Raw genomic sequence first — 27,370 nt, 5'->3', positions numbered from 1 at the left:
TAGAACAATTTCATTGACCGTCTGTCTGCTTTCAGCCATTGCCTCATTGCCCAACAGGGCATCTTTAAGGACATGGGGAAAGGAGTGATGAAGTTTCTATAAATGGATGCACACTGTGTGTGCATGCTCTACTGTGTCTTAGCATTTCCTAATGTATCTTTGAGGTAAGGATCCACGTAGGACAAAGGGCATGGGGAGGTGGATCTTACTCCCCCTCCTCCCCTCCACTCGTCTCTCCTGCAGGGCCAGACTCTTCTGATTCACAGGGTGCAGTCTTCACTTGCCACTGTTCTTTTTACCACATGACCTTGTCTGGGCTTGGTTTCTGGACAAATTCAGACTATCAAAACATTGATAGGTTTTATTGCTTTTCAATGTTCTCACTGCCTTGTAATTCATCGTAACCTTTCATTGTTCTTGCAATGAAAGTGAGAAAAGCCAATGGGGACCACTCACAAAACCCAGAAGTCAGCTCCAGGAAGATATTTTTGCTACATAAGTGTTTCTTGCTTGCATCCTTCTCCTCTTCAGCAGGAGTTGTCATCTCTGAACCCCACTTTTCCATCCTTAGCTACTTGCGCTATTTTCTCTTGTTTTCCTCTTCTTCACTTCTTTTTCCATTTCCATTTCTTTTCTTCCTCTTCTTTCCTTCTTGTCCATTTCTTTATGAAGCCCATGGAGGCTCTGTTGTCACAGTAACAAAGATTTTCTGTGTTTAGGTGGCAATTCCGTTCTGTTATCTATTGCTTGTCATCTTGCATTGCAGGCCTCCGAAACTGGCACTGGTTGCCTGTCTCCCATTCAGGACCTTGAGCACTTTGCTTATATGTAACCCCCTTTCATCCTAAAGGCTGCACATGGTGTTCTTTCCAGGAGGTCCTGCTGTGCTCTTTTCTCCACCCTAATGTGCTTTTCCCGACTGTAGGTTATACTCAGATGATTTATGCAGCCTCATCTGTAATCTGTCTGTGATTTCTATATACTCGCTGAGAACCTTCTGTACCCCTAAATGAAAAGCACTTGGCAGGTAGTTAACCTTATTTTTCCTTTGCCACAATTCTATTTCATGCCTGTGTCAATGAAACCAATTCCTCAACTGTCTGCTCCTTTTATTGAACCATCCCATATGTCACAATTTCTTCTTATCATAGAATCTTTGATCCTTAGGATTGAAAAGGATCTTAAAAGTAATTTAGTTATATACAATGACATGAGGATAAAATGACATAAAGTTAAACAATTATGATGTGAAATTAAATATACAATATGACCTTGTGAGTGTGTGTATGTATGTGTGTGTCCCGAAAAAGGCAGACATCACAATGTTAATAGGGTTGTCTCCAGGTGGTACAGTTACTGGTGTTATTAATCTTCTTTCCTACACTCACTCACATTTTCTTTAATAAGTAATACAAGAAATAATAGGAAACACTGAAGAATCATTTTTAAAATTCCAAGGGGACATTTTTTCAGCCTAGAATTCTATACCAATCCAATTAATTATCAGTAGCACACTAGAACGCGGAGGTGTCAGACATGAAACCACTAAAAAATTTGTCTTCAATTTATCCTTTTAAGAAGCTCAGTGAAAATGATTTATTACAAAACAAGGGTATAAGCCGATGAAACAGAAGACATAGGATGCAGGAAACAAAAAGATCCAAACTGAAAAAGTGTTTGAAAAATAACCATTATAGGAAAGCGGACATGAAAACAGTCATGGAAAGAAATCACCTGAGAAAGAAGGAAAGCCTGAAAGGGAGAGCTTTTGCTTTGCTTTCTCCTTTGGAAGAAATAATTAAGAGGAAATTAGCTCTGTGTCCCTAGATGTCACTTTCAATGAATAGAGTCCGTCACATGTTCAGTCATGCAGCAGGTATTATGTGCCACTGCTATGCTACGTGCTGCTCTGAACAGAGAACTAAAAAAAAATCTGTTTTTATGCAGCCTAAGAAGATAATGGCTATTATCTCCTTTAACTGCCCCCTCAGCCCATTTCACAAATGAAATCTTTTCTCCATGTAATAAATAAGCATATCAAATTCAGAGGGTTTGCTCAAGGTTGCCAATCAACAAGTGCCAGGGGCTGACACTGAAACATGGACTTAAAAGCCTGTACTGTCTTTCCTCTGTTCAGAGTGTTTTGTTTCTTCTTCGGGTCGGGGTGGGAGAAAAGTCTTAGCTAGGAAATCTGCTTTCTTAGAATTGTATACTTAGCAAAAAGGGTGAGGAAAAGAAATTTGAAATCTCTCCTGACTGGCCATTTTGCAGACGACGTGTCTGGATAAATCTGCACCTGATTGTCTATGGCAACCCGCTCTTGTACAGATGGGATGCCCAGCAGATGCTGCTGCAGCCCACAGCCTGAATTACTGCCACAGTTCCCAAAGTGTCTGCTCAGTACAACTGCAAGTGGAAAATAAACTTGTAGACCATTGTCAGTGATGTAGCTCAAGGAATTTGTATACTGAAATATCTTTAAAGTTGTTTTTCTTTACAGTCTGCCCTTTCTCAACGGGCAGAATTCATTTTCTCTTTAAGTGTGCTCAGTGAGGGCAAGACAGAGGGTGAAAGGAAGATGGAGGTCTGATTTCCTGGTGTCCTGTGTGACACGACTGAGCGACTGAACTGAACTGAACTGAACTGACTGTGTGAAATATTCAATGCATGCTCTTCTTCAAAGTAAGGATCACTCTCTTTTTTCCTCTTTTCACCCCACATGACCTCACCTCACCACACCACACAAAACACCTTCTCCAATAGTCTGTCACTCTCAGGCAAGCCACTCCAAGGTACCAAAACTCTGTATACAACTGGGAAAGATTTGCTGGGTATGGACAGGTGTGTGGCCTCACTGATGTTAAGTTTGATACAAGCCCCCAGCCAACCTCAGGTCTGGTTAGCACAGTAGTTTCAGGTTTCAACTCTGCAAACCAGGAACTGCCTGGGTTCTAACGCCCAGCTCCATCTCCACCAAGCTCTGTGACTCTAAACAAGCTACGTAATTTCTCTGTGCCTTGACTTTCCCTAAAGTAGGAATGATAATAATGGCCCTTTCTTTGTAGCATTTTCAGTTCAGTCCAGTTCGTCGCTCAGTTGTGTCTGACTCTTTGCGATCCCATGGACTGCATCCTGCCAGGCCTCCCTGTCCATCACCAACTGCCAGAGCTTACTAAAACTCGTGTCCATTGAGTTGGTGATGCCATCCAACCATCTCATCCTCTGTCGTCCCCTTCTCCTGCCTTCAGCCATTCCCAGCATCAGGATCTTTTCAAATGAGTTGGTTCTTCGCATCAGGTGGCCAAAGTATTGGAGTTTCAGCTTGAGCATCAGTCCTTCCAATAAATATTCAGGACTGATTTCCTTTAGGATGGACTGGTTGGATCTCCTTGCTGTCCAAGGGACTCTCAAGAGTCTTCTCCAACACCACAGTTCAACAGCATCAGTTCTTCAGTACTCAGCTTTCTTGAGAGTCCAACTATAACTTCCATAAATGACTACTGGAAAAACCACAGCTTTGACTAGATGGACTTTTGTTGGCAAAGTAATGTCTCTGCTTTTTAATATGCTGTCTAGGTTGGTCATAAGTTTTCTTCCAAGGAGCAAGTGTCTTTTAATTTCATGGCTACAGTCACCATCTGCAGTGATTTTAGAGCCCCCTGCAAAATATAGTCTGTCACTGTTTCCATTGTTTCCTCATCTATTTGCCATGAAGTGATGGGATTGAGTGGGTAACATGCAGGAAGGCCAGGCGGTCTCCAAAGGGATGAAAAAGGCTTCTAGACATTTTTCTCTTTCTCGCAAGCAGCAGGAGGAAATGAGTGTTAGATTTTTAGCCCCTTCTATATACATTTAAAAAGAAGTTTCTCTTAAAATTCTGTGTTGCCGTGGTGACACCTGGCTCCACCTGAACTTTTCTCAAACCTTAAGCTAAGAATGAATTTTTCTTATGGAAATGCTTGTCTTAAGGTTTGTATTTATCCTGATGTCTATGTATTTATCCTAGACTGTCTTTCTTCAAGTTGGTTCCACCTAAGACTCAGAACCCACTTGACAAACCTGTATGTTATATTCACACATTGTTGTCCTAATCTATGTTAGTGAAACTATATATTTACTTGGAAACCTGCCTTTCTTCAAGATTCATGTCAACAATTTCACGGCCCGGGATGACTCACCTGGTGCCAATGTTCTCTCAAAATGCATATTGTGGGTGTGCAGCCTGGTGCCAGTCTCTGAGTTTTGAGACATTTCCTGTCTCTAATTAGCAGACTGCTAGTAGCTATATAACATTTGGCTAAAGACTAGCAGGGGGTACGCTTTATGACCCTTCTGATGTCTATGTCAGAATTTTTCTCTATTTCTTTTATACTTCAATAAAACTTTATTACACAAAAGCTCTGAGCGATCAAGCCTTGTCACTGGCCCCAGATTGAATTCTTCTCCTCCGGAGGCCAAGAATCCCAGCATATTTCGTGGTTGAGCAACAACCTTTCAGGACCAGATGCCATGATCTTAGTTTTCTGAATGTTGAGTTTTAATCCAAATTTTTCCCTCTCCTCTTTCACTTTCATCAGGTTTCCCAGGTGGGGCAGTGGTAAAAAATCCACCTGCCAATGCAGGAGCTGCAGGGGACTTGGGTTCAATCCCTGGGTTGGGAAGATCCTCTGGAGGAGGGCATGGCAACCCACTCCAGTGTTCTCATCCGGATAATGCCATGAACAGAGGTGTCTGGCGCAGCTACAGTCCATGGAGTCGCAAAGAGACGTGGCTGAGCCCCTGAGGACACGAGCACAGACGCAAAGTGAGGTCGTGCGTGTAAAGCACTACTGGCAAAGCATGCGGGTGATGGGGGGGCAGTTAATCAGCTTTCGTCTCTCCCTCCTTCCTAGCCCCAAAATAACCTGCCCGAGGGTTTCAACAGGTTCCCAGAGTATGACCTGTCTCTGTGTAATTGACCCTGGATTTGATAAGCAATCAGTTTTCATTCTCAACTCTCCTCCCTGATCAGACAGCATGTCCTCCTTAGAAACACACTCAGCTCTGAGGCCTCAGGTCTATAGTCCCCTGACCCTGCTGGCACTAAACCAACAGACTCCAAACACTTATTTCCTGTCCAAGAAAGAGCGCCTTTTTCTTTTGACAGCTATTCCTCCCCTGGTACTTCACCAAACTGCTAACTTGGAAATCTGTGGCAGGATTCTGGCAAAAATTTATTTGGTAACTTTCTCAAACTTATACATTATTAAGAGGTTTGAAATGGCCAAACGAAGTTTCCAAAAGGAAAATACTTCCTCCTCAAACCCAGAAAAATGCAACTAGTGTTCTATGTCAGCTGTCTGGGCTACTGTATCTTCAGCTTGAACAAAAAAGACAATTCCCTGATTTACAAACCTCCTCTGTGGGCTTCCAGGGTAGTGTGAGTTCCCTGGATTTGCTGATCGGGGATTAGGAGGTAAACCTGTGTCCAGGCTGCTTTTAACCTTCAAGAACTCTGAAAACCAAAACCAACAATATCTGTGAAGGAAAAGAACCTACGTTTTCTTTAAAGATTGGTGCTCCGCCAGAGTCCAGCCTAGGCCTGTCTCTATCTTCCTCCGTTTCTCTATCCTCTGCTCTTCTCTGCTCACTTTACACACATTCACGGCTTAATAACCAACTCTAAACGCGCAGATCTGTGGGACAAAGGTAGCCCACCCTCTCCTTCCTCTCCAAGGAAGAGGACGCTCACCTCAAGACTGGTGCCCTGTCCCGAGTAAGCAGAATGATGGCGTCTTGAAAGACCAGTTCCCTGGGAGACTCATGGTTTCTTTCTATCTCTTGGCTTAAGTATTAAAGACCAATTGGCAGTCACTCAGGAGGAGAGGCTTGGAGCTTTGGCACCTTGCTCTGCCTCTCGTCTCCATGCAGCTGACCTGGTTTGTTGCTCCAAGGCCTGCCGCTTCAAAGTAGACCCTGCTGCTGTTGTTGACTTCCGCCTTCCGCCGGACTTCCACCTTTCTCTTCACTTTGATTGGGCCCAGGTGTAGATATTTAATGGCAACCCACTCCAGTACTCTTCCCTGGAAAATCCCATGGACAGAGGAGCCTGGTAGGCTACAGTTCATGGGGTCGAAAAGAGTCAGATGGGACTGAGCGACTTCACTTTCACTTTCTCTCTGAGCTTCTCTCCTTTTCTCTTTCTGCCATATGGCACCTGAGCTATGGCAGCTACTGTAGTTGGGTCCTTGTTTGGTTAAGCAAAAGGACATGGGGACAAACATCATTTAAATTTTTTTTTCTTTAAAGTTTGATTTTCAAATGTCCTTTTTACTGCTTCTTCTTTCTCCCTCTGGATCTGATGGATGTTTACTAGTTGTATTTTGCATGAAACAAATGGAAAATTATTAGCTTAAAAGAATAAGGATGCAGTGGAAACCTCTGAGATTTTTACTTCCTAGCACCCATTCACTTTTTTCCAGGAAAGCGTTATCTAGTTTATCTCTGGGAAGCTACCCTCTTTTCAACCCTCCATTTATATTCTTGGGGTGGGGCTCCGGTTTGCTGGAGCAAATGGCTCAGTCCTAGGTGGTGAGAATATTGCCCAGTCCTGGCCTCAGTGTTTCAGGGAGCACAAACCAATGAGACTTTTTTCTGAGACTGTTAGAAAATGGCTCTTTTCCACTGGACTTGAGATGGGAAGATGTGATGTTAGAACTTTGACAGCCATCATCAATCACAAGGAAACAGACTGCCTGAGAATGTTACACAGGATTATGTTAAGATATGGATGGAAAGGTACCTTGAGATTGAGCTACAGGACAGAGCATCCCTGAAGACAGCTCCACCTTTGAGTTTTTCATTTACAATGCAATAAATTCTTTCTTCTTAGGCCAGTTTGGATGAGATCACTCATCACTTAGAGCTTCCCTGGTGGCTCAGACGAAAAAGAATCCTCCTGCAATGTGGGAGAACTGGGTTCGCTCCCTGGGTTGGGAAGATCTCCTGGAGAAAGAAATGGCAATCCACTCCAGTATTCTTGCCTGGAGAATTCCATGTACAGAGGAGCCTAGCAGGCTACAGTCCATAGGGTCGAAAAGAGTTGGATAGGATTGAGTGACTAATACTTTTTCACTTTCACTTTCTTTCACCCATCACTTAACAAGAGAAACTGCCAATTAAATAAGAGGGGCTCAATTCTAGGGTCTCTTATTCAGTTTCCCAGTCTTCATCATTTAGTTTTGGGGTCCATGCCCACTTTCATCACAAGGGGGGCTGTGATGTTCTTTGGCCACTATTTCTTGGGCTTTCATCTTCCCCAGGTACTGTGAATAAAGCAGGATCTGAGTATTCCCGGATTTCCTGGTGACAGCATTTTCTGAATACAACCAAAATGCCCTTCCAACTTGATAATTCTTAGATTCACTTTTTCAGACCAGTCTTTCAGCTCTTACATTAAGATCTGTGATCCATTTTGAACTAATTCTTGTGTGTGGTGTGAGATATCAAGTAAAACCATTTTATTGTTGAGGATATCTTCGTGTTGCAGATCATTTTTTTAAAAAAGGATTTTTCTTTCCCTATTCAACTGTCTTAATGAAACCATTTACCACAGATTGGGATCTGAACCCATGTGCTGGGACTTGAATCCAGCCAAAACCCAGTTTGGGACTTGAACTCACATGGCTGGGACTCGAACCCAGCCAAAACTCTGCTTGGGACTTGAACCCATGTGGCTGGAATTCAAACGCAGCCAAAACCTTGCTTGGAACTCAAACCCACGTAGTTGGAACTCAAATCCAGCCAAAACCCTGCTTGGGACTTGAACCCACATGACTGGGACTCAAACCCAGCCAAAACCCCATGGTACCTGGTTTTAGGACCTAATGAAGCTCAGGTTCTTGATGTCTCATCATAGAAAGAGTTCAGTGAGAGACAAAGTGATAGGTAAGAAGTAGATTTATTCAAAGAGAGGCACGCTCCATAGAGTGTGGGCCACTGCAGAAGATGAGTGCAGCTGCGAAATGTGGTGTGGTTAGTTTTAATAGGCTGGGTAATTTCATATGCTAATGAGTGGGAGGATTATTTCAACTATTTTGGGGAAGGGATGGAAATTTCCAGGATTTGGGCCACCGCCCACTCCTTGGTCTTTTAACAGTGCCTTGGAACTGTCATGGCACTTTTTGGTGTGTCAGTTCACTTGCTGATTGAGGATCAAGGTCTAGTCTTGTCTGCCATCTTGGTCCCATTTGATTCTAATCAGTTTATGTTGTGTCCTTGGGCTATGTCATTCTTTCAAAAGTTGTGCCCTGCCCCTGTTCCTCCTGTTACACTAGCACCTTTGTTGAACATCACTGAATCATAAGTGCAAAGCTTTATTTCTGAACCCTCAATTCTACACCACTGATCTATAGTTCTATCCTTATTGTCAGTGACAAATTGACACTTGCCAAGGGCATTTGCCAGGCTTCTCAGATGGTGCTAGTGGTAAAGAACCCACCTGCCAATGCAGGAGACATAAGAGAGGTGGGTTTAATCCCTGGGTTGGGAAGATCCCTGGAGGAGGGCAAGGCCACCCACTCCAGCACTCTTGCCTGAAGAATCTCATGGACAGAGGAGCCTGGAGGGCTACAGTCCATAGAGCCGGCCACAAAGAGTTGGACATAACCGAAGTGAGAAACTTAATTTTTTTCGGCTCCAAAATCACTGCAGATGGTGACTATAGTCATGAAATTGAAAGATGCTTGCTCCTTGAAGAAAAGCTATGACCAACCTAGACAGCATATTAAAAAGCAGAGACATTAGTTTGCCAACAAAGGTCCATATAGTCAAAGCTATGGTTTTTCCAGTAGTCATGTATGGATGTGAGATTTGGACTATAAAGAAAGCTGAGTGCTAAAGAATTGATGCTTTTAAACTGTTGGTGTTGGAGAAGACTCTTGAGAGTCCCTTGGACTTCAAGGAAATCAAACCAGTCAATCCTAAAGGAAATCAGTTCTGAATATTCATTGGAAGGACTGATGCTGAAGCTGAAAGAAACTCCAATACTTTGGCCACCTGATGCAAAGAACTGACTCACTGGAAAAGACCCTGATGCTTGGAAAGACTGAGGGCAGGAGAAATGGGCACCAGAGGATGAGATGGTTGGATGGCATCACCGACTGGATGGACATGAGTTTGAGTAAGCTCTGGCAGTTGGTGATGGACAAGGAAGCCTGGCATGCTGCAGTCCATGGGGTCGCAAAGAGTCAGACATGACTGAGTGACTGAACTGAAATGACTTAGCAGCAGCAGCAAGAGGATTTGCCATCTGCCTTCTGTAGGGATTGAATCCTGTGCCACTGCAGCTGTTGACCTTTGACATACCCTGTAGGGAGTCCAAGGAGGAGAATGAGGCACATTGTGCTCCAGGAAAACTGGTGGAATCAGTCTTTAGATAGTTAGATATTTTCAGGAACTGATTTCATGATCCCAATCCTTGCATCTTTCCACTTCTAGAAAAACACTAAATTCCTTTGTGGTGATATCAGCTTTTTGTGACTAGCAGAAAAGAAAACCTTTCATAAGATAAGAGCTTGATTGCATGAATTCCCCCTTCAACAAAATCACATATTGACTTTTCCCTTCTACCTCTTTGGAGCAGTTTCTCTGGGCTATCTGAGGTGTTGTTTCCTGGGCTGCAGTCCTCATTTTGCCCCACAACTTATCTTGCAACTCTCACGTTGTGAATCTTTTTTAAATTGACATTACACAAGTACCCCACCATATTGATTTACTTTGCATTAAGTTTTGGAATTGGGTGATGTAAACCTCATTGGAAGGATTGATGTTGAAGCTGAAACTCCAATACTTTGGCTACCTGATGCGAAGCGCTGACTCATTTGAAAAGACCCTGATGCTGGGAAAGATTGAGGGCAGGAGGAGAAGGGGACGACAGAGGATGAGATGGTTGTATGGCATCACAGACTCAATGGATATGAGTTTGGGTGAACTCCAGGAGTTGGTGATAAACAGGGAGGCCTGGCATGCTGTGGTTCATGGGGTCACAAAGAGTTGGACACGATTGAGCGACTGAACTGACTGAAACCTTTCAGGTTTTTCTTTTTTTTCTCCTTCAAAATTGTCTTGGCTATTCTGGGTTCTTTGCATTTCCCAGTAAACCTTAGGGCCAGGCTGTCAACTGAAAAAAATGCCTGCTGGGATTTTTGAATATTGAATCTTCTAATCCATGTATATGAAATGTCTCTTTGTTTTTAGAGATCTTGATTTATTTCAGTAATTCATTGTAGTTCTCAGTTTACAGATATTGTACTACTTTTGTTAAATTTATTCCAAAGTAGTCTTTTTGATGCTATCATAAATGAATGTTTTTCTTAATTCCAATTTTGAATTGTTCCAACTTTATATCTTTTAAAGTCATCAAGAGAAGAACAAATACTTATGTGGGGTGTTAGTAGTTTCCATTTCTTTCTGTAGAACCTCCTCAACATCTAATGCCATTTTCTCTCCTTGAGAAAGACTTTAGTATTCTTGGAAGAAAAGACTGCCTGCAAAGTATCTTGGTTTTTTATTCATCTAGGCATGTTTTTATTTCATCTTTATTTCCGAAGGGTAGTTTTGCTGAATATTGATATATTGACTGACTTTTTTTTTTTTTTAAAGAATTTTGAATGTCATTGCACTGCCTTTTTGTCTCCACTGTTTCAGATAAGAAGTTAGCCATTCATAACACTGTTGTTCTGAGATCTCTCTATTAAAGTCCTGCATCGACTTTGGTCACTCTATTCTCACCAACTGGAACTGCAACTTGAGGCTAGCAGAGCAACTAACTTTACTTGCAGAACTGCCAATTACTAATACTGCTACTTCTGAAATAATCTGGTGAAATATGGATTTTCACTTTCTACTCCAAATAAAGTGAGCCCCCTCCAGCAACAAAGCTCTCGCTTTTCATGACTAGCCTAACCCTGCAAAATTACCACATTGACTGAGCCATCCCAGGAAAGAAAGCCACAAATGCCCTCTGTTCTTGTATATAGTTCTAGCAAATTTTTGTGAAGCAACTTTCCTCAATTTGTTGTTTGCCTTTAGTCAATTTCCAGAGCCCTGAAATGGGTGTTTACAAGAATATAGTTGAGTTTTATAGCTGTTTTTTGAGAAAAGGATTTGCCAACCTCTCCACTCTACCATAAGCACTGGTTGTCTGATTTGAACTGCTATTATTTTATCCACTTATGAATATACTCATATCCTTAATTTTCTTTGAATCAATAGGAAATAACTGCTGGCCAAAATCATCCCTTTGTAACTGTATAAAGGCTTAAAAAATTTGGAAACTCCCTAACAATCTGCTTGTCATAACACCTACCATACTCAACAGCAAACTATCTGTTTAATTATCCTTCAGTTCAGTTCAGTCGCTCAGTCGTGTCCGACTCTTTGCGACCCCATGAATCACAGCACGCCAGGCCTCCCTGTCCATCACCAACTCCCAGAGTTCCTTAACCCTCACTAAACTGTAAGGTCCATTACAGTAGGGAGTACTGTATGTGTCTTTTGTTCATGAGCTATATGCCTAGCACAATCTGATATATTAAGAGGTGCTTCGACTTAAAATCACTCCAGTACTCCATCCAAAATCCCATGGATGGAGGAGCCTGGTAGGCTGCAGTCCGTGGGGTCGCTAAGGGTCAGACACGACTGAGCGACTTCACTTTCGCACATTGGAGAAGGAAATGGCAACCCACTCCAATGTTCTTGCCTGGAGAATCCCAGGGATGGGGGAGCCTGGTGGGCTTCCATCTATGGGGTCACACAGAGTCGGACACGACTGAAGTGACTTAGCAGCAGCAGCAGACTTAAAATATTTGTTAAATGAACAAGTAAATTTCCCCTACCCTGTTGAGGTAATAGGGAAGAGCTGTGGCAATGTAAAAAGCATTTTAACTACAGTTCTATGCTTAAATAATTAGTCATTGGGGGTCTTCTTTGTTTACAGGAAAACAAAATGCTTTGTTCTCAAAATAAGTGATCTTTAGTTCTTTAGAACTTTATTCCATGAGCCCTCAATTGGTATTTCAAAGCATTTAGCCCATAGCTGGGGCTTCCCTAGTGGCTCAGATGGTGAACAGTCTGCCTGCAATGCAGGAGACCTGGGTTCAATTCTTTGGTTGGGAGGATCCAGACCCTGGTTTGATCCTTGGGTGGGGAAGATACCCTGGAGAAGGGAATGGCTACCCACTCCAGTGTTCTTGCCTAGAAAATTCCATGGACAGAGGAGCCTGGTGGGCTACAGTCCATGGGGTCGCAAAGAGTCAGACACGATTGAGTGACTAGCACTTTTACTTTTCACAGCCTGTAGTTATAGTTTTAGGAAGACAGTGTAATAGAATGTAAAAACTGGGATGGGGAATTTTGATTTGCCTCTGTCAATAGCTGCCTGACAAATAACTGATTGAATGAGTGACTGAGTGTCCTTCTCTCTGGGCCTCCATTTTCTCATTTGAAAATGGTTTGCAAACATGAACAAACACAAGAATCACTCGTCAATGTTGTTCCACTGTTAGAATCCCCAGAGTTGAGAGGTGATAACCTATACTATTAAAAGCTCCAGTGGTAAGATTTTTGTAGTCAGCTAGACTGGTAAATGGATAGCCTTTGAGAATTGCTGAACTAGATGCTCTCAAAGGCCCCTTTCAGTCCTGAACGTATTTGCTTCCATTCCTCTCAACAAAAGTGAAGCTCTCTTTGGGTTATACACCTGGGTCACCCCAAACCTCTGAGTGAAAAGCTAAGTCTTTGAAGATGTAGTTTATTCAGGCCAAAGCAAAGACAGTCTCTGACTTGTTTCTGTGTAGTCACTCAAAATGTGGGTGCATATGAAACAGGAATTGGGGAAAGGAAACTTACACCTCCTTTGGCTGACGGACAATTGATACAGGAGGAGAATTGCTAATTATCTAACAATGGAGGCTGGTACAGCATTTTGCTCATTTCATTCTTTCTGAACCTGCAAGTGAGCAGCTGCTACTGTCTCTTGCATTTCACAACTTTTAGAAAAGCAGCCCTTCCCAGCATGAGCTTATTTCAAAATAAATTGAATAAGGCTTTGCATATAAAAAGGATGCTCTAGGTACTGTGAATAGGACTCTTCTCAACCAACTCCACAGTCTGTTTTCCTGGGACTAGAATAAAGCAAACTTTGAGCAAAGGGTGGCAAATAACTGCCTAGACCATGAAAATGTTCCTGCTCAAACACAGGCATTTCCTCTCTTTTGGTCTGTGAGAAATCAAGGCCCACCTAGGTCCCTAAGAGGGAAGTTGAGAACCCTGTGCTATCTGAAGAGGCTGGTGCTCTCTGATTCTAGAAGAGTGCTTCTGCTAGACGCCAAAACTGTGTTCCCCCTTTCACGGGGGAGGCTTAGTGCATGGTAGAATGGCTGCTCCCAAAGCACCAGAGATGTGCTCTGATCTGCAAGAGAACCATAGCCTGTGCCTTCCTCACAGATCCCAGTGAACTTACTGCTTGCTCTGATAGGTAACAATGCTAGGTAGCAATTCTATTTAGAAATTGAAAAAAACAATTTTCACCTATCAATTTATAATACTAAGTCTGTGATTCTCAGTCTTAGAATGATATCACTTTGTTTGACAGAAATGTCTGACAGTAGTAGACATTTTAACTAAATTATAATATGTTCCTCAGCAGACATACAATGTATCCACTAAAAATAGAGCAGAACCACACAGATGTTCGTAACTTTAAGTAACAAAGATAAGATTCCAGATAGCATGGCAAATATTACTAACATGTAAAAATAAACACAGGAGAACTATTTGAAGGAAACATATAGAATAATAACAATTGCATTAGAATGGTGTGATTAATAGCTGATTTTTTTTCAAACTTTCTTTCAGGTACTTTTTAAAAACTAAAATATCACTGTGATTAATGAAGAATAAACGCTATTGAATGAAGATCATCCACTGATCTGAGCAGCCACCTACGCTTTCCTGTTTTCCTCTTCCCCATAAAATCCTTTAGTCACAGTGACAAAGGAAGGGGCGTGAGTTCATATAGGGAAAAAGAGTCGGGGTTGGTAGGGTGAGTCGATTGCAGGCTTAGAATGAGCCTGCAATCCCAAACATAGGTGATTTAGGGATGCTGGACTATGGTCTAGCATCCCGAAACCTAGACTATGGTATAGGAGAGTAAGAGCATCTGTTACAAAGAATATTGACAAAGTGTATTGACAAGGAGGAACTCTGATAAACGAGTGTGGAAAGTGTCAGTCCACCTGCTCCCTCCGTCTCACACGTAAGTGGGCATCTATACCTGTTCTATTTGAATCCAAACATGGCTCTTCACTCTAATCCAATCTCCACTGCCTTGAATATCCCACTGCAACTAGCTATTCTGTTTTACAACCTTTTCAGTTGTGCCCTGTATTCCACAGGAGCCACCTTCTAACATGTTCCAGCTGTACCTAGCACAATAATGTTTGATGTATGCTAAATAACAATAAATATTTGTTGAATGAAAAAGCATTCCTCTATCAGTAACTATGCGAGTGACAGAATGAATCTATGCACTGCCAATAATCGTCCAGAACAGTAGAATAAGGACCTCGGAAAACCTGCGCCTCCGTGAAAAGAATGTAACTGTTGGGGGGGGAAAAACAACTCTCACTGTCAAACTTTATCAGAGTTCCATAAATGAATTAAAGTCTTGCAACAATCTGAGGAGTGTTTATTTAAGAAATATGGCTGGACTTTTACCAGAACAGCAAGTTCTGTGGGTTTTTAATTTTAATTTCATCCACCTCCCCCTAGTTTTGCTATAGTCTTGAAAACAACTATGGTAACTGGAAACCAGCAGCCCAGAAGCTGCTAGAAGAAGCATAATGGGTTCGGAACTCCTCAAATATCCTGTTAACTAGAGAGCTGTCACTATTTGATCTCCCTAGATAGCTCTAGGTTGTACCTGCCTTCTAAGGCGGAGAAAGAGTTATCTAACTATCTCTTTCTCCACTGAAAATGGTAGGTAGGTATTTCACTTATTAATTAATCCAGGCCCGTGGAAATCCAAGGGTCTAATCTTTGGGGTCCTGGCCATAGCAATCCTACAAAGCTTAATGCAAAAGAAAGTAGCATTTCCGGCGTGGGTATCAGAACCAACTGAGAATAATTTTAAAGCAAAAGTAAGCAAAGCAAAACAAACAAACAAGCAAAAATCAAGCTGATACTCAAGAGAATGTGAATTGACAAACACATTACCTTAGAAAAAAGCACGACTGACAACTGCCTCTGGGGAGCCTCCCCTCTCTCTCCTTTTTCTTTATTCTTAGCTGCAAGAGAATTTGCTGGAAAATGGACTGAAATCCATAACACACACTTCACGGTAGCAGCAAAAGCAGACGCATTGGTCAACATAAAGTGAAAACAGGTGTGACCCTTCCCTCACCTCCCAGCTCACCTGAGTGGCTGCTTTCTCTTCTCTTCCCTTCCTTTCTGCTCTCTGCTCTTCATTTCCTTTTAAAGTTTTCATTGTGTCTGTTTCTGACTCTTCTCCTTTGTAACCTTGGAGTCATTTTCTCCTCCTTCCATTTGACTTGGAAATAAAAAGCACATGCAAAGCCTTTGCAAAGTGTGCTGTGTGTTCCTATTGAAAAACATTTATTTGATTTGTGGCTACATCTGATCTAGGTTGCTTCCAGGTGCAAAGTAGAGGTACAGCCCACCCTCCGAGCCAACCCAGTTTATAGCAGTTAAAAATATCGCTGGATGAGAGTTTCTGCCTGAAAAATCTGGTTCTCTCTGTTTTTTTTGCCACTTAATATTAAGTAATTCTGATGGATGTTCTGAATCTATTTCTTTGACTCTGTCCCAGGTTCCAAGACTGATTCCCCAGGTATCTCCATACTCTTTGGGCTGTATGTCTGGACTCTGGGAATTATTTTTTCTGTGCTGACTTTTAAGCACTTTTAGCACCGACTACCATTTTGGTCTTGGATATAATGCTACTTCTAACATTTAAAACCAGCATTTTTCCCACCTTTGTTTCCAAAATTCCAAATGGAATCGAGAAGACTATAATATAATGGAAAAAAGCATTTGGACTCCAGTCAAAAGACATAGAGTTTGAACACTAGGTTTCTGGTTATCAATCTTTGACACTGGACAAGTCACTTTGACTCTTGGATTCGTCATCTCCGGAGTGGTACCCATATTAAATACTGGATTCCTCATTTAGGAGGGACCACCTAGTTTCTGATTTCATGCCAAAAAACCTTTCTCCCACACCACACATTGTTCCTCCTCAAGAGGTCAGATCACTAATGTGAATGGCCATATTCCAAGCTTAGGCTCCATTTATGCCTGTTTCGGGTCACTGGCAAAAGTTTCTGTCTCTGATGCCTTCCTTCTCCTGTTGTCTCCATACTTCAGTAACAGGAGACCTGTAGCGTGGTTGTTCCAAGGACAGTCCATGGAACAAGACAGTCCATGTTCTAAGGACAAGCAGCTTAAGCACCGAGAGCTTATAAGAAAATAAGAACCTTGGGTTATACCCCGAACTATTAACCTGCACTTTAGCAAGACTCCCAGGTAATCACCAGGCACATTACAGGCTGAGCAGCACGGCTGCAGAGCATGCATGTCCTCCACGCTGGTCTTGCTCCGGCCTGCTGTTTCTTTCCCACAGCTATGCTGCCTTTAGCTTGAATGTCCTCCCAGATGGAGGGGCAGAGTGTTATCAATAGTCTGCTCTGCAAGTTAACTCAGCTATTTCTGTCGATAAAGCTTGAAGAGAAGCTTATAGTGGTGAAGTTACCTTTTCCTAAAGGAAATGTGAACTGACATACGTTGAAGAGAACCATAGAAAGGAATCACAGGCAGGTGCAGTAGCAGAGTTCATGAGGGTGGTTGGGGACAAATCCCTGAGGGCGGAGAGGGCTTGCCTTTTTAATGAGCTTGCGAGTGATGGATGCCTCTCCAGAGGAGCCTCTACTTCTAAAAGGGAAAAAAGGATAATTGAACTTATAGATCGTTCTTTCCACTTCACAGAAATGTGTGTGAGCTCTGAAGGAAAGAAGCTCTATTAAAGTTCCCAGTGAGTTGGGCTAGATCAGAGTAAGTGGGGTTATAGATTTTTGACTTGCACCTTCTTATTAATATTCATTAGATTTGGGTATTATTGAATCAATGGTGGTTTATTTCAAAATTCCTGAATCTTTTACCTGTACTTTCATGTTGTTTAACTATTATGTTAAGATCTTTTTGTCTCTTTCTATTTCTTCCTCTACAGATTTCTCCTTGTCTTTATACTAAGTTGTCATAATGGGTTACTCAAAGAACCTTTTTCTAAAGCAAAAAAGTAAGCAAAGCAAAACAAACAAGAAAATCAAGTTGACACAGAAGAGAATGTGAACTGACAAGCATGTTACTTTAGAAAAAAGCGTGATTGAAAACAAACATTAAACATATATGGTGGCTACTGAATTAAATGCCAATCTCATGTAAAACAGAAGTTTGCAAACAGATCAGTGATAGACACAGGGTAGAGAAGGGCACTGATTACAAAGAGCTGTGAGAGAATTTAGGGGACAAGTAATGGAACTGTCCTGTATCTTGACTATGATGGTCGTTACTGGAATATATGTGGTTAGCAAAATTTACAGAACTGTACACTTTAAAAGGGTAACTATGTAAATCATATACTTCCCCCACAATAAGAACTTGGGGGAAGTTCCAGTCTGAAAACAAATTTAAAACTTAAAATAATGAGATCACATTGCATAGGACTTGGGTGGGCGTGGTCGTATATGTTCTTACCTGTGAGAGGCAGCTGTATTGGTTAAGAACACGGCCCTGCAAGTCAGAGGACCTGAGTTCACCCTGGAAGTTATAAAATTCTCTGTTGCCTCAGTTTCCTAACCTGTCAGCTGAGCCAGCATCTACCTCATGGGTTTATTCCTTACTGTTAGGAATAAACAACAACAAAAATAATGACAAAACAGGAATGGGAACTGAAAACTTAAGGCTTCGCAATGGGAGAAAGTCTCTAATGTTTTCTTTTTGCTCACCTCACGCTTGGTGGGGTCATCCTTGTCTCTGCTGAAAAATAGTCTTCATCAAAAATCCCCCACACGTAAGTCTGCCCAGCCTGCCATATCAGGCAGCCACTGCTGAGGAAATGCTCTGGAATAAACCTCAGAGAGAGAATAAATCACCTCTCATGCCATGCTCCCTCCAGGTGAGGACTGAGGTCATTGCAAAAGGCATAACAAATAGTCAACATAATGTACCAAACTAATAGATTCTATAAGGAAAACTAAATGGAAAATTTTTCTTGAGTGCTAGGCACCTCTGCCTGAAGAGACAGTGGAGCCTGTGTTATTATAGATGTAGCTGAATCAATAATACTTTTTCATTCATTTCTTTTTCATTTCACAAAAATGCCTCTTTTAACCAAAGAGGTAAGGAGATATTATCGAGGGCAATTTTTCATGCTCACCATGGATTATATTCTGAGATACCTCACTTTTCTAAATAGCCTCATTTCTGTTTTTTCCTTTCTTGCAGAGATGTATTCAATTCTCTTCCAGCAGCATGAATTCATCTGGAAAGCTATGACAATCAATTAAGTAAATGAGAAAATAGAATGCTTGTAATTATGATAATCGAGCTATATGAAACCCATCCTCTTAGGTCTACTACCCACGCATCTTTAAGCAATATATTAATTAAGTTTTGGATAATTGTTACAATTAGGATCAAGCTTTCATCAGTTTCAAAAATCACTTTGAGAAAAATGAAATATTTTAAAAATACATGCAGCTGTCGGTTTTTAACGCAATTCATTATTATGACTCCATTGTCATTTCCCTGGCTGCATGGAGACAATTCCAGGATGCTTTACTGATGTGACTTTTCATTGACAAGTGGAGGAATTTCATATGTTGCACTTTTTTCAGATGTTTTTCTCTAAGTCAGAGGTTGGCAAACTTTTCCTGTAAAGAGTCAGATGATAAATATTTTAAGCTTTGCAGACCAAGAGGCAAAGTTGAAGATACAGGAAAGTACTTATATAACAAGCAACAATTTTTTTTTCAGTTTGTGTATTGATGATTTGAAAAGAGTCTGATGCTAGGAGGGATTGGGGGTGGGAGGAGACGGGGACGACAGAGAATGAGATGGCTGGATGGTATCACCGACTCGATGGACATGAGTTTGAGTGAACTCCGGGAGTTGGTGATGGACAGGGAGGCCTGGCGTGTTGTGATTCATGGGGTCGCAAAGAGTTGGACACGACTGAGCGACTGAACTGAATTGAATGAGAAAAGTGGAAATCTTCCTGTTGAGATATTTTGCTTAGTTGGGGTTCAATGTTAGTTTCTCCTATTGATAAGTCATTGCAAATGTTCACTGTGAATCCATTGTTAGCCAGCTGTGGTTCACAACGTGTAGCTTGCCAATCTCTACTCCTGATCAATGTTCTCAACTTTAGGGTGCAAGAGAATCACCTAATGGGCTTATTGAAACATAATGCTGAGACACACCCCCACTTTTCTGGGGGAGCCCAAGAACTGGCATTTCTAATGAATTCTTGTTTGTCACCGATGCTCCCAGTCTGAGACCATACTTTCAGAGCACTGCTCTTGATGTTGATCCTTGTAAAAAGTCACATTGATTCCACATATATTTGTTAATATACGGTATTTGTTTTTCTGACTTCACTCTGTGTGACAGATTCTAGGTCTATCTACATCACCACACACGATCCAGTTTCATTCCTTTTTATGGCTGACTAATTTTTCACTGTATATGTGTACCACTATTTGCAGGGCAGGAATAGAGATACAAATGTAGAGAACGGACATGGGGACACAGAGTGGGAAGAGGGGGGTGGGATGAACTGAGAGAGCAGCAGTGACATATACATATATATACATTACCATGTGTAAAACAGCTAGCTAGTGAGAAGCTGCTGTAGAGCACAGGAAGCTCAGCTTGGTGCTCTGTGATGACCTGGAGGGGTGGGAGGGAGGTTCAAGAGGAAAGGGATATATGTACAGATATAGCTGATTTACTTTGTTGTACAGCAGAAACTAACACAGCACTGTAAAGCAATTATATTCCAATTATAAAATTTTTTTAAAAGTCACATTGAATCCAAGTCTTATTTCATGTTTTTATGTTCTACTCACGTCTCAACTCACCTGATAGACTTTACCTTTTGAACTTTGGGGTGCAGTTTAGTAGATCCAAAGCTTAATGTTAATTAAAAAGTAAAGACCTATTTGGCTAGATCAGATTGATAATAAAAAGGAAATTTTACCTCTTAAAATACTTTGGCCACCTCATGCGATGAGTGGACTCACTGGAAAAAGAGTCTGATGCTGGGAGGGATTGGGGGCAGGAGGAGACGGGGACGACAGAGAATGAGATGGCTGGATGGCATCACCGACTCGATGGACATGAGTTTGAGTGACCTCTGGGAGTTGGTGATGGACAGGGAGGCCTGGCTTGCTGCGATTCATGGGGTCGCAAAGAGTCGGACACGATGAGCGACTGAACTGAACTGAAAAAGCTATTAGTCTCTTGCTTGCAAAGTCAGGTATCAGCAATCAGCATCTATTTGTAGCTATAAAGAATGCCTGACTAGTATTTTTCCAGTCTCAGCAAACTTTTAAAAGAGTATGTAATATTCCAAAGGATACATGTGTGTGAAACGTAAGGATGACACTTTAGCCTTGGATTTGACATGTCCTGATTCACTGCACATTATCAACATAATGCTCTTTGGATTTGAATTTGTTGGCATGTTCAACCATTACAGTTTAACACAGAGACTTACGTGACGCTGCCAACGGGCAAGGAGGATAGTAGTTTCCTAAATCCTGGAGTAGTCCATAGTCTACTAAACCAAGTCATCCCTGAGTTGATTATCAAGTTGCTATGTCCTTTTGTGCACAAACTCCAAGTGATTTGAACTGTCACTGACATTGAGGTTGTCAGGAAGGTTAACAAGACAACAGTACATCAGCTAATTCCAGTAATCACATCTCGCCAAAGAGATTCTTTCAGAAAAGAAGCCAAGTGGAAAGTATGTTCTGCTTCTGTTTATTTGTCCCAATGGTTTAAAAAATCAGCTTTATGGTACCATAATCTTCCTCATGACAGATGGGCTTATACATTAGCATCGTGCTTTCAATCAACAGTTTACATTTCATAAGGAAGGTGAAGAAACTGAAAGTAAAGACATTTTCAGCATCTATTTTTCAGTTTTATAACACTGATACAAAAAATAGTATTCTGATTAGCAGCTTGATTGGCAACCCATGTAACCCTAAGTTGTACTACAAAACTGGAGAGTGCACTTTTACAGACAATTACATGTGGTGAAACAGTATGTACAATTTTGACAAATAAATACATAAATACAATCATTCATATATAACGACATACCTAAATGTCAATTATCATCAACAGGCGTTTCTAGTAAATTACTTCTTTCATTCACAAGTTACTTTGTTGCTTATAAAAACTATCTTCACCTTTACAGAAGAAATGACATAATCAGTTCCCCCCAAACCCACATATTAGGAAAGGTAGAAAATGAATCCCAGATGTTTTATGGAAATATTTCAGTCTTTTAAGAGAAGAGATTTGATTGAAAAACTCCTTCCGTAGCTTCTCTGTAAAGAGTTTCTTTTCCCCATGTCATGTCACACAAAGGGGTTTTGTTCTTCTGAATTTATTTCAAATTGAAAATGATCTTCATTTTTTGATTTTGGTTTTTAAAAATACAATAAAATATATTGAAACTGACATTTGCTCCAATATAAGAAGACACAAAGTCACGCAAACTAGCCACCAAAGACAGATATTTTTTTCCCAAAATAAAATTTCAAATGAAGATTTAAGAATATAGACATGAAGTATTGATATCTTTTGTTATCTGATGCATAATGAACAAAATAAGTGGGGGGACAGTCAGAAGGTTTTCCTAAAATTGTCTGAATGACTTCTGGTAAAATGCTGTCTGAAACACTATTTTATGTCAAATAATAACAAGTTTAAAAATGGCTTAATAAATCATTGATTTGTTAACTAATCCTAATTTGGCCAGTGTCATAAAATTAGCAAAAGTAGAAAATTAGAGCTTTTTCCTGATCACTTGATTTAAACATTTTTGGAACATTCAAAAAACAAAGGGCAAACATGCTTTAGGCTATTGAAACTGGACGAATGACCTTGCCTCACCAAGTTCCATGCAGAAGGAGATGTACATAGCAAGCAGATTCCAGCAATACATACAGCTGGGAAGAAGGAAAAAAAAAATGCCTTTAAAAATATATACATATGGTTTTTGATGAATATTTACATGTTTGTCACATGGGTACTACTTAGCATAAAAAAGTTAGGAAATAGTTCTTTAAGACATGATTCTCGATTTTTGCTCCTTTTCAAGACTAGGGCTCTATTCATAATGTACTCACACACACTTATAAAGTGATCCACAGATGTATACACATGATTTTTATAATGTGCAGTTCCTTAACACTGAAGGTGGCTTGGTTGAGCATAAGGTAAATGCAAGACGTTGGTGTAAGACTGGACCTTAATTCGACTACACGATGGACAGGCAAACTAAGTTCAAAGTTGTGAGACTTTTCCAGTGATTGGAACTCACAGCAGTTGTGAATTGGGGGTTTGAGGGTGGCTCGCCTTGTGCTGGTCCATCTTTCTCCAGGCTACCTAATGTTATTTTCTAATCAAACTCAGTGGTCCTGCTGACTTGAGATGAAGATGTATTAAGGGACAGGAAGGTCTGTCTCTTATTCGGTTCTCTTGCGCTGGAGACGAGAGATTCAGTGTTTTCAAGAAATAAGCTTTGATTTCCATTTGTACATTTCATCTGCTTATTTGCTATCAACTCCTAGAGGGGCTTGCAAAGGGCAGGTTAAAAAAAAAAGGTATACTCTTTCAGTTGTGGAGCTTTCTTTGAATGGAAGCAAACAGAAGTTTTCTAATGAGTGCTGGAAATGCAATGTGTGGGTTTGCTGAGTGTCTATTCTTCTGCCAGAGGTGGACTACCTCTGCCAGGCTTCAAAGTTCTTACTGAGAATTCAGACCAAATGTTTCCTGAGATCTAAGTGGATGTGATACATTTTGCAAAGCATGTGATTCAGTGACTATAATGTACCCCCAGCCAGAGGCTCCTCCCTAAAGAAAGGCAGCTGCCTTTCCTGTCAGCACCCTGGGTATCAAGGCAATGCACTAAAGTAATAACTTACTCATTGAAACCAGAAGAAATGACAGAGAAATTGAAGCCTTCTCAAACACCTAACATATTCAAGGAAAAGTCAGTCTTAGAAGAATCAGGTGCACTAATATTTATATTTGATCTGTATTTTGGCAGATATTATATTATGATGATGTTACTACTACTGATGACCATCATGGTGATTATGTAGTTATTTTAACATTTAGCATAATGCATGGACAGGGAGGCCTGGCGTGCTGTGATTCATGGGGTCGCGGAGAGTCGGACACGACTGAGCGACTGAACTGAACTGAACTGAACTGATGATACACTGCATTAAGTAGCACCTTTAAAACTAAGGATCCCAAAATATTTAGCAAATGCAATTTGCTCTCACAGCACCTGTGAGGTAGGTGTTTTTTCCAGCTGTTTTATAAATGAGCATGTCGAAGCACAGCAAAGTGAGGATGCAGGCTTACATGATTCACATGATGGCAGCCACAGAACCTGAACTCAAGCTTCCCCACCCTTCCTTCCCATAATCCTCAATCACAGAGCTTCCAGAATAGCCCTGAACAGCATTGCTGTTAGAGATACTTGAATGTATCGAATGTTAAAGAGATTGCATCTATTAACAGTAGACCTAAATCCTTCAGTAACATTGCTCCCTCCTCAAATATTTTTTCATGAGCTTTGCAAATGTATGGAAGGGGCATTTGACACCAGTGCTAAGCTCGTGTTAATTATAATGCACATGTAAATCTGTATTTTTTCTCTGTGTCATTTATCATCCTTCTGGCCTCCTACCGACTTATTTCTACAGATGTGCCTGTCTGAGCCAGAAACTGTAAAAGGTATTTAGTGACATTGTATGGAGGGAAGCAGGTGAAATTACATTTGGCAAAGTCTCCTTGGAGGTACCAGGTAATGTTTGTTATGAAAGAGCGAAAAAAAAAAAATCTCCTGTTTATTTTTTAAGTAGCATTTTATATACATTCCACCTGCTGACCAGGTTTAATCCTTGGATGAACAAGCAGAGTTGTCTTCCAAACAGAGAGAATATTTGATTCTCAAGTATAAATTTCCATTTACTTAACTGCAGCCTCCCTACCAGTAGTAAGTTCATTTCATGGTGGAACTGGAAATACTGTACACATTCCATGGCAATATATGTAAAAATCCAATGTAACATTACACGCAGTATGAATCATCACATCCAGTGTGTCTCCCTGACTGCACTGTTTCTGAATTGTTTTTGATAAAGTGTTATTTACTTATTTACTTTTGAAGAGAGAATATGAAGACACTACCATGAGTTCCAGTTTCCCAGAACCAGTTTTGTTTTTTTTTAATCTCAGATGCACAGTATATAGATCCTAGCCTTTGTTAGGAAGTTGTTTTTTGAGATAAATGCAGTACCTTAGGACCTGAGAATGAAATCTGGCCTTGTAAACCCATGTGTTATTCCTATGAGCAGAGCTTAATGTGTGGAAATTGGCGATTCAAAAAAGGAAGTAGGATTGGGAAGAAAAATACTTTTTATAAACCCCTTCACCAGTTCATTTCCCTTGGTGACACCTGTAAAATACCTACACCCTAAGCCTCATCTCTTAAAAAAGAAAAGAAACACATATTTACATTGGTAAAAATCCTAACATCTGAGATGTTTCTTGCTTGACATGTCATTCCAGATTCTGTGCATTTCCTCTGGAGAGATCTGATGCACGGTGATCACTCGGCGGTACCTACACAAACTGTAGGCCATTTTCCAGTGATTGAAGCCACTGTTCTGGAAAGGATGGATGCCCAGCTTTCGAAGACACAGCCCCACATACACATCCTCCAGGTGAAGCAGCCTGGTGTGGAGTGAGGTCTTGTAAATGAGCTCAGCCACATCAGCTGAAAAGATATAGCCAGTCCCCGAGCAGAAGGGCGGGTAGTTGCTGTCAGGGTACAAATCCCTGGGCATATACCACTTACTGCGGACATCTCGGATGGGCCCTCCATTGATGACATAGCCAGTAAAATACCTTCTTCGTGGCTTGGTGGAGGGTTTTAATAGTTTGTAAATAAGGTTGTCCATGTTGACAAAGATGTCACTGTCTGTTTTCATGACATACTTGGCTTTCGAACAAAACGTGGCCACCCATCTCATCCCCATCAAGGTTTTGAGAGTAAGGTTATGGTAGGAATCAATGAAGTCCTCCACGATGATGTCGTGAAAGATCTGGCTCTCTTGCTCCACCATCTGGTTGAGAACAGGATCGGCGTTCTTGCCCAGGAGGAACAGCGTGGCTATCTTGATCCCTTTGAAGTTGTTCTCGTCCCCCCAGGTCTCTCGGATCGCCTGGCGGGCATCGAACTCTTTATGGGTGGTGCTGATGAGGATGACGAGGAAAGGAATGTTTTTCTCACATTTGTTGGGCTCATTTATCAGAAATTCAAAAGAATGGGGGTTTATAGGTCGAGTTCTTATGTTGCCAAAGGTGAAGTTTTTCCTTGCAACGGTCAGATGGCTGAACGGCTTGGAGCCCGTGTAGGAGGAAGTAGGACGTGTTACACTCAGGTACCAGAGAGCGCTGGCCCAGCACACCACGGTCAAAACGTACAAACAGGAGACCTTCGAAGCCATTGTCCTGAGCGCACGTCTATTCCCAATACTGAAGAGAGTGCCTTCCTGGCATTAGTTTCTTTTCATTTGGTAAAGGTTGCATATTACTAGGAAATTTTAAAGTTCGACAGATCAGCGTGAGTGCAGGACTGTCCATGGGTCTCAGTGGCTGTCTGGCATCTCTGTATTCAGTCTACTTTCCTCCAGACCTGAAGCAAGGGTCCATGCCTCATCAATCTTCCTCTAAACTCTGCAAAAGCAATAAAGTACAGTTGTTGTTCACATTCAGTCATTTCACATCCTCAGATAAAGATAATAAGACTGTAAGAATGACCCATGCTGATCAAAATAAACATAGGCATGCATTTCCATCAGTATTGAAAACTCCCTGATACAAGCATTCTACCTTTCTTTCCTTGATGGAAGGTGTTTATGGATATTCATACCTCTGTGGTATTAGCAAATATACTATAGATTATAAACTAAAGATGAATGTGAAGGAAACCGAATATTCGTAATTTTCATAAAAGATTCCCTCTTCACAAGAGGCTTTCTTTGCAGTTAAATACTTTTTGATGATAGTCTTCTTCCCACCAGGGAAGTCTCACACACAGTCTTATATTTTCTCAAGTCTAAGTTATTGTTTGTTTGACTCTGATGAGGTAATCGATCTGATGAGGTTAATCTCAACATCTCTTTGCCTTCTCTAGCTCCATTCTTGAAAATGCATTGATTACCACTGGCAAAGCTCTGCTGATATTATCTCCCTTGCCTTTGCCTTTTAGAAGGCATTCCCAACTTTTCCTCACTTTCCCCTTACTTTGGGTCTCACAAATATTACTTCCTCATTCTTTCTATGACACTTCATAAGGAGAATATCCTTACTCCTCATGCGTGGAGACTGTGGCCCTAGTGTCCTCCAGACAGTGAACAGCCGATCTAAATGGTACTGCTTTTTGTGGTTTTTAACAATTCACCTTTATGTCTCCTTGGTGAAATTATACTGTCTCCTTTGTAATTCTTTTTACTTAGTTACACTTGCCTATAAACACAGTGGGAGTATAGTAAGAGAGACCATGGAGCCTGGGGGCCACAAATTCAGTGGAGATGTGGCAGAATTCTTTAACTGGTGTTCAAATTAAAATGTTGCCCTTCAGAAGCCTAATCCCTTCTAGACCTTCAGCTGCTATCATGTCAGTTTTAAATATATGCCAGGTTACAACATCCATTCATGTAAATAATCATCTCTCCCTTCTTGGTTCGAGCAAAATGTATCTTGGAAGACAGAAACAGCAAATAACGGAAATCAGTTTCACCAAAGTCTGCTTCAAAGAAAACTATGCTTTTAGATGTATAGACTGTATTGAAAGAACTTAACTGGGATTATAGACTGAAAATCATTTTTCCAAGCACAATAGTGATAATGAAATGAAAAGACCTGATGGGCAACAGCAGAGGCAATACACACCTTCTTGTCTAAGCCAAGCACTGCTGTGAGATTATGATACACA

General features: G+C 41.1%; 1 protein-coding gene across 1 annotated transcript in view; it reads right to left on the bottom strand.

Moving 5' to 3' along the window:
• Positions 1 to 21,095: 21,095 nt before the first annotated feature.
• Positions 21,096 to 27,370, bottom strand: part of B3GALT1 (beta-1,3-galactosyltransferase 1) — a 119,726-nt gene continuing 113,451 nt past the window's right edge. Inside the window, exon 3 of the mRNA XM_055398767.2 lies at positions 21,096 to 26,109. Within this exon, the coding sequence (XP_055254742.2) occupies positions 24,900 to 25,880 (981 nt within the window). The 5' untranslated portion in view covers positions 25,881 to 26,109 and the 3' untranslated portion in view covers positions 21,096 to 24,899. The remainder of the gene's footprint in view (positions 26,110 to 27,370) is intronic.

Source organism: Moschus berezovskii, chromosome 2 (genome assembly GCF_049115385.1).
Source record: "Moschus berezovskii isolate FMDL1 chromosome 2, NW_MosBer_1.0, whole genome shotgun sequence".
NCBI classification, from domain to species: Eukaryota; Metazoa; Chordata; class Mammalia; order Artiodactyla; family Moschidae; genus Moschus; species Moschus berezovskii.
This window is presented reverse-complemented; position numbering and strand designations above follow the sequence as displayed.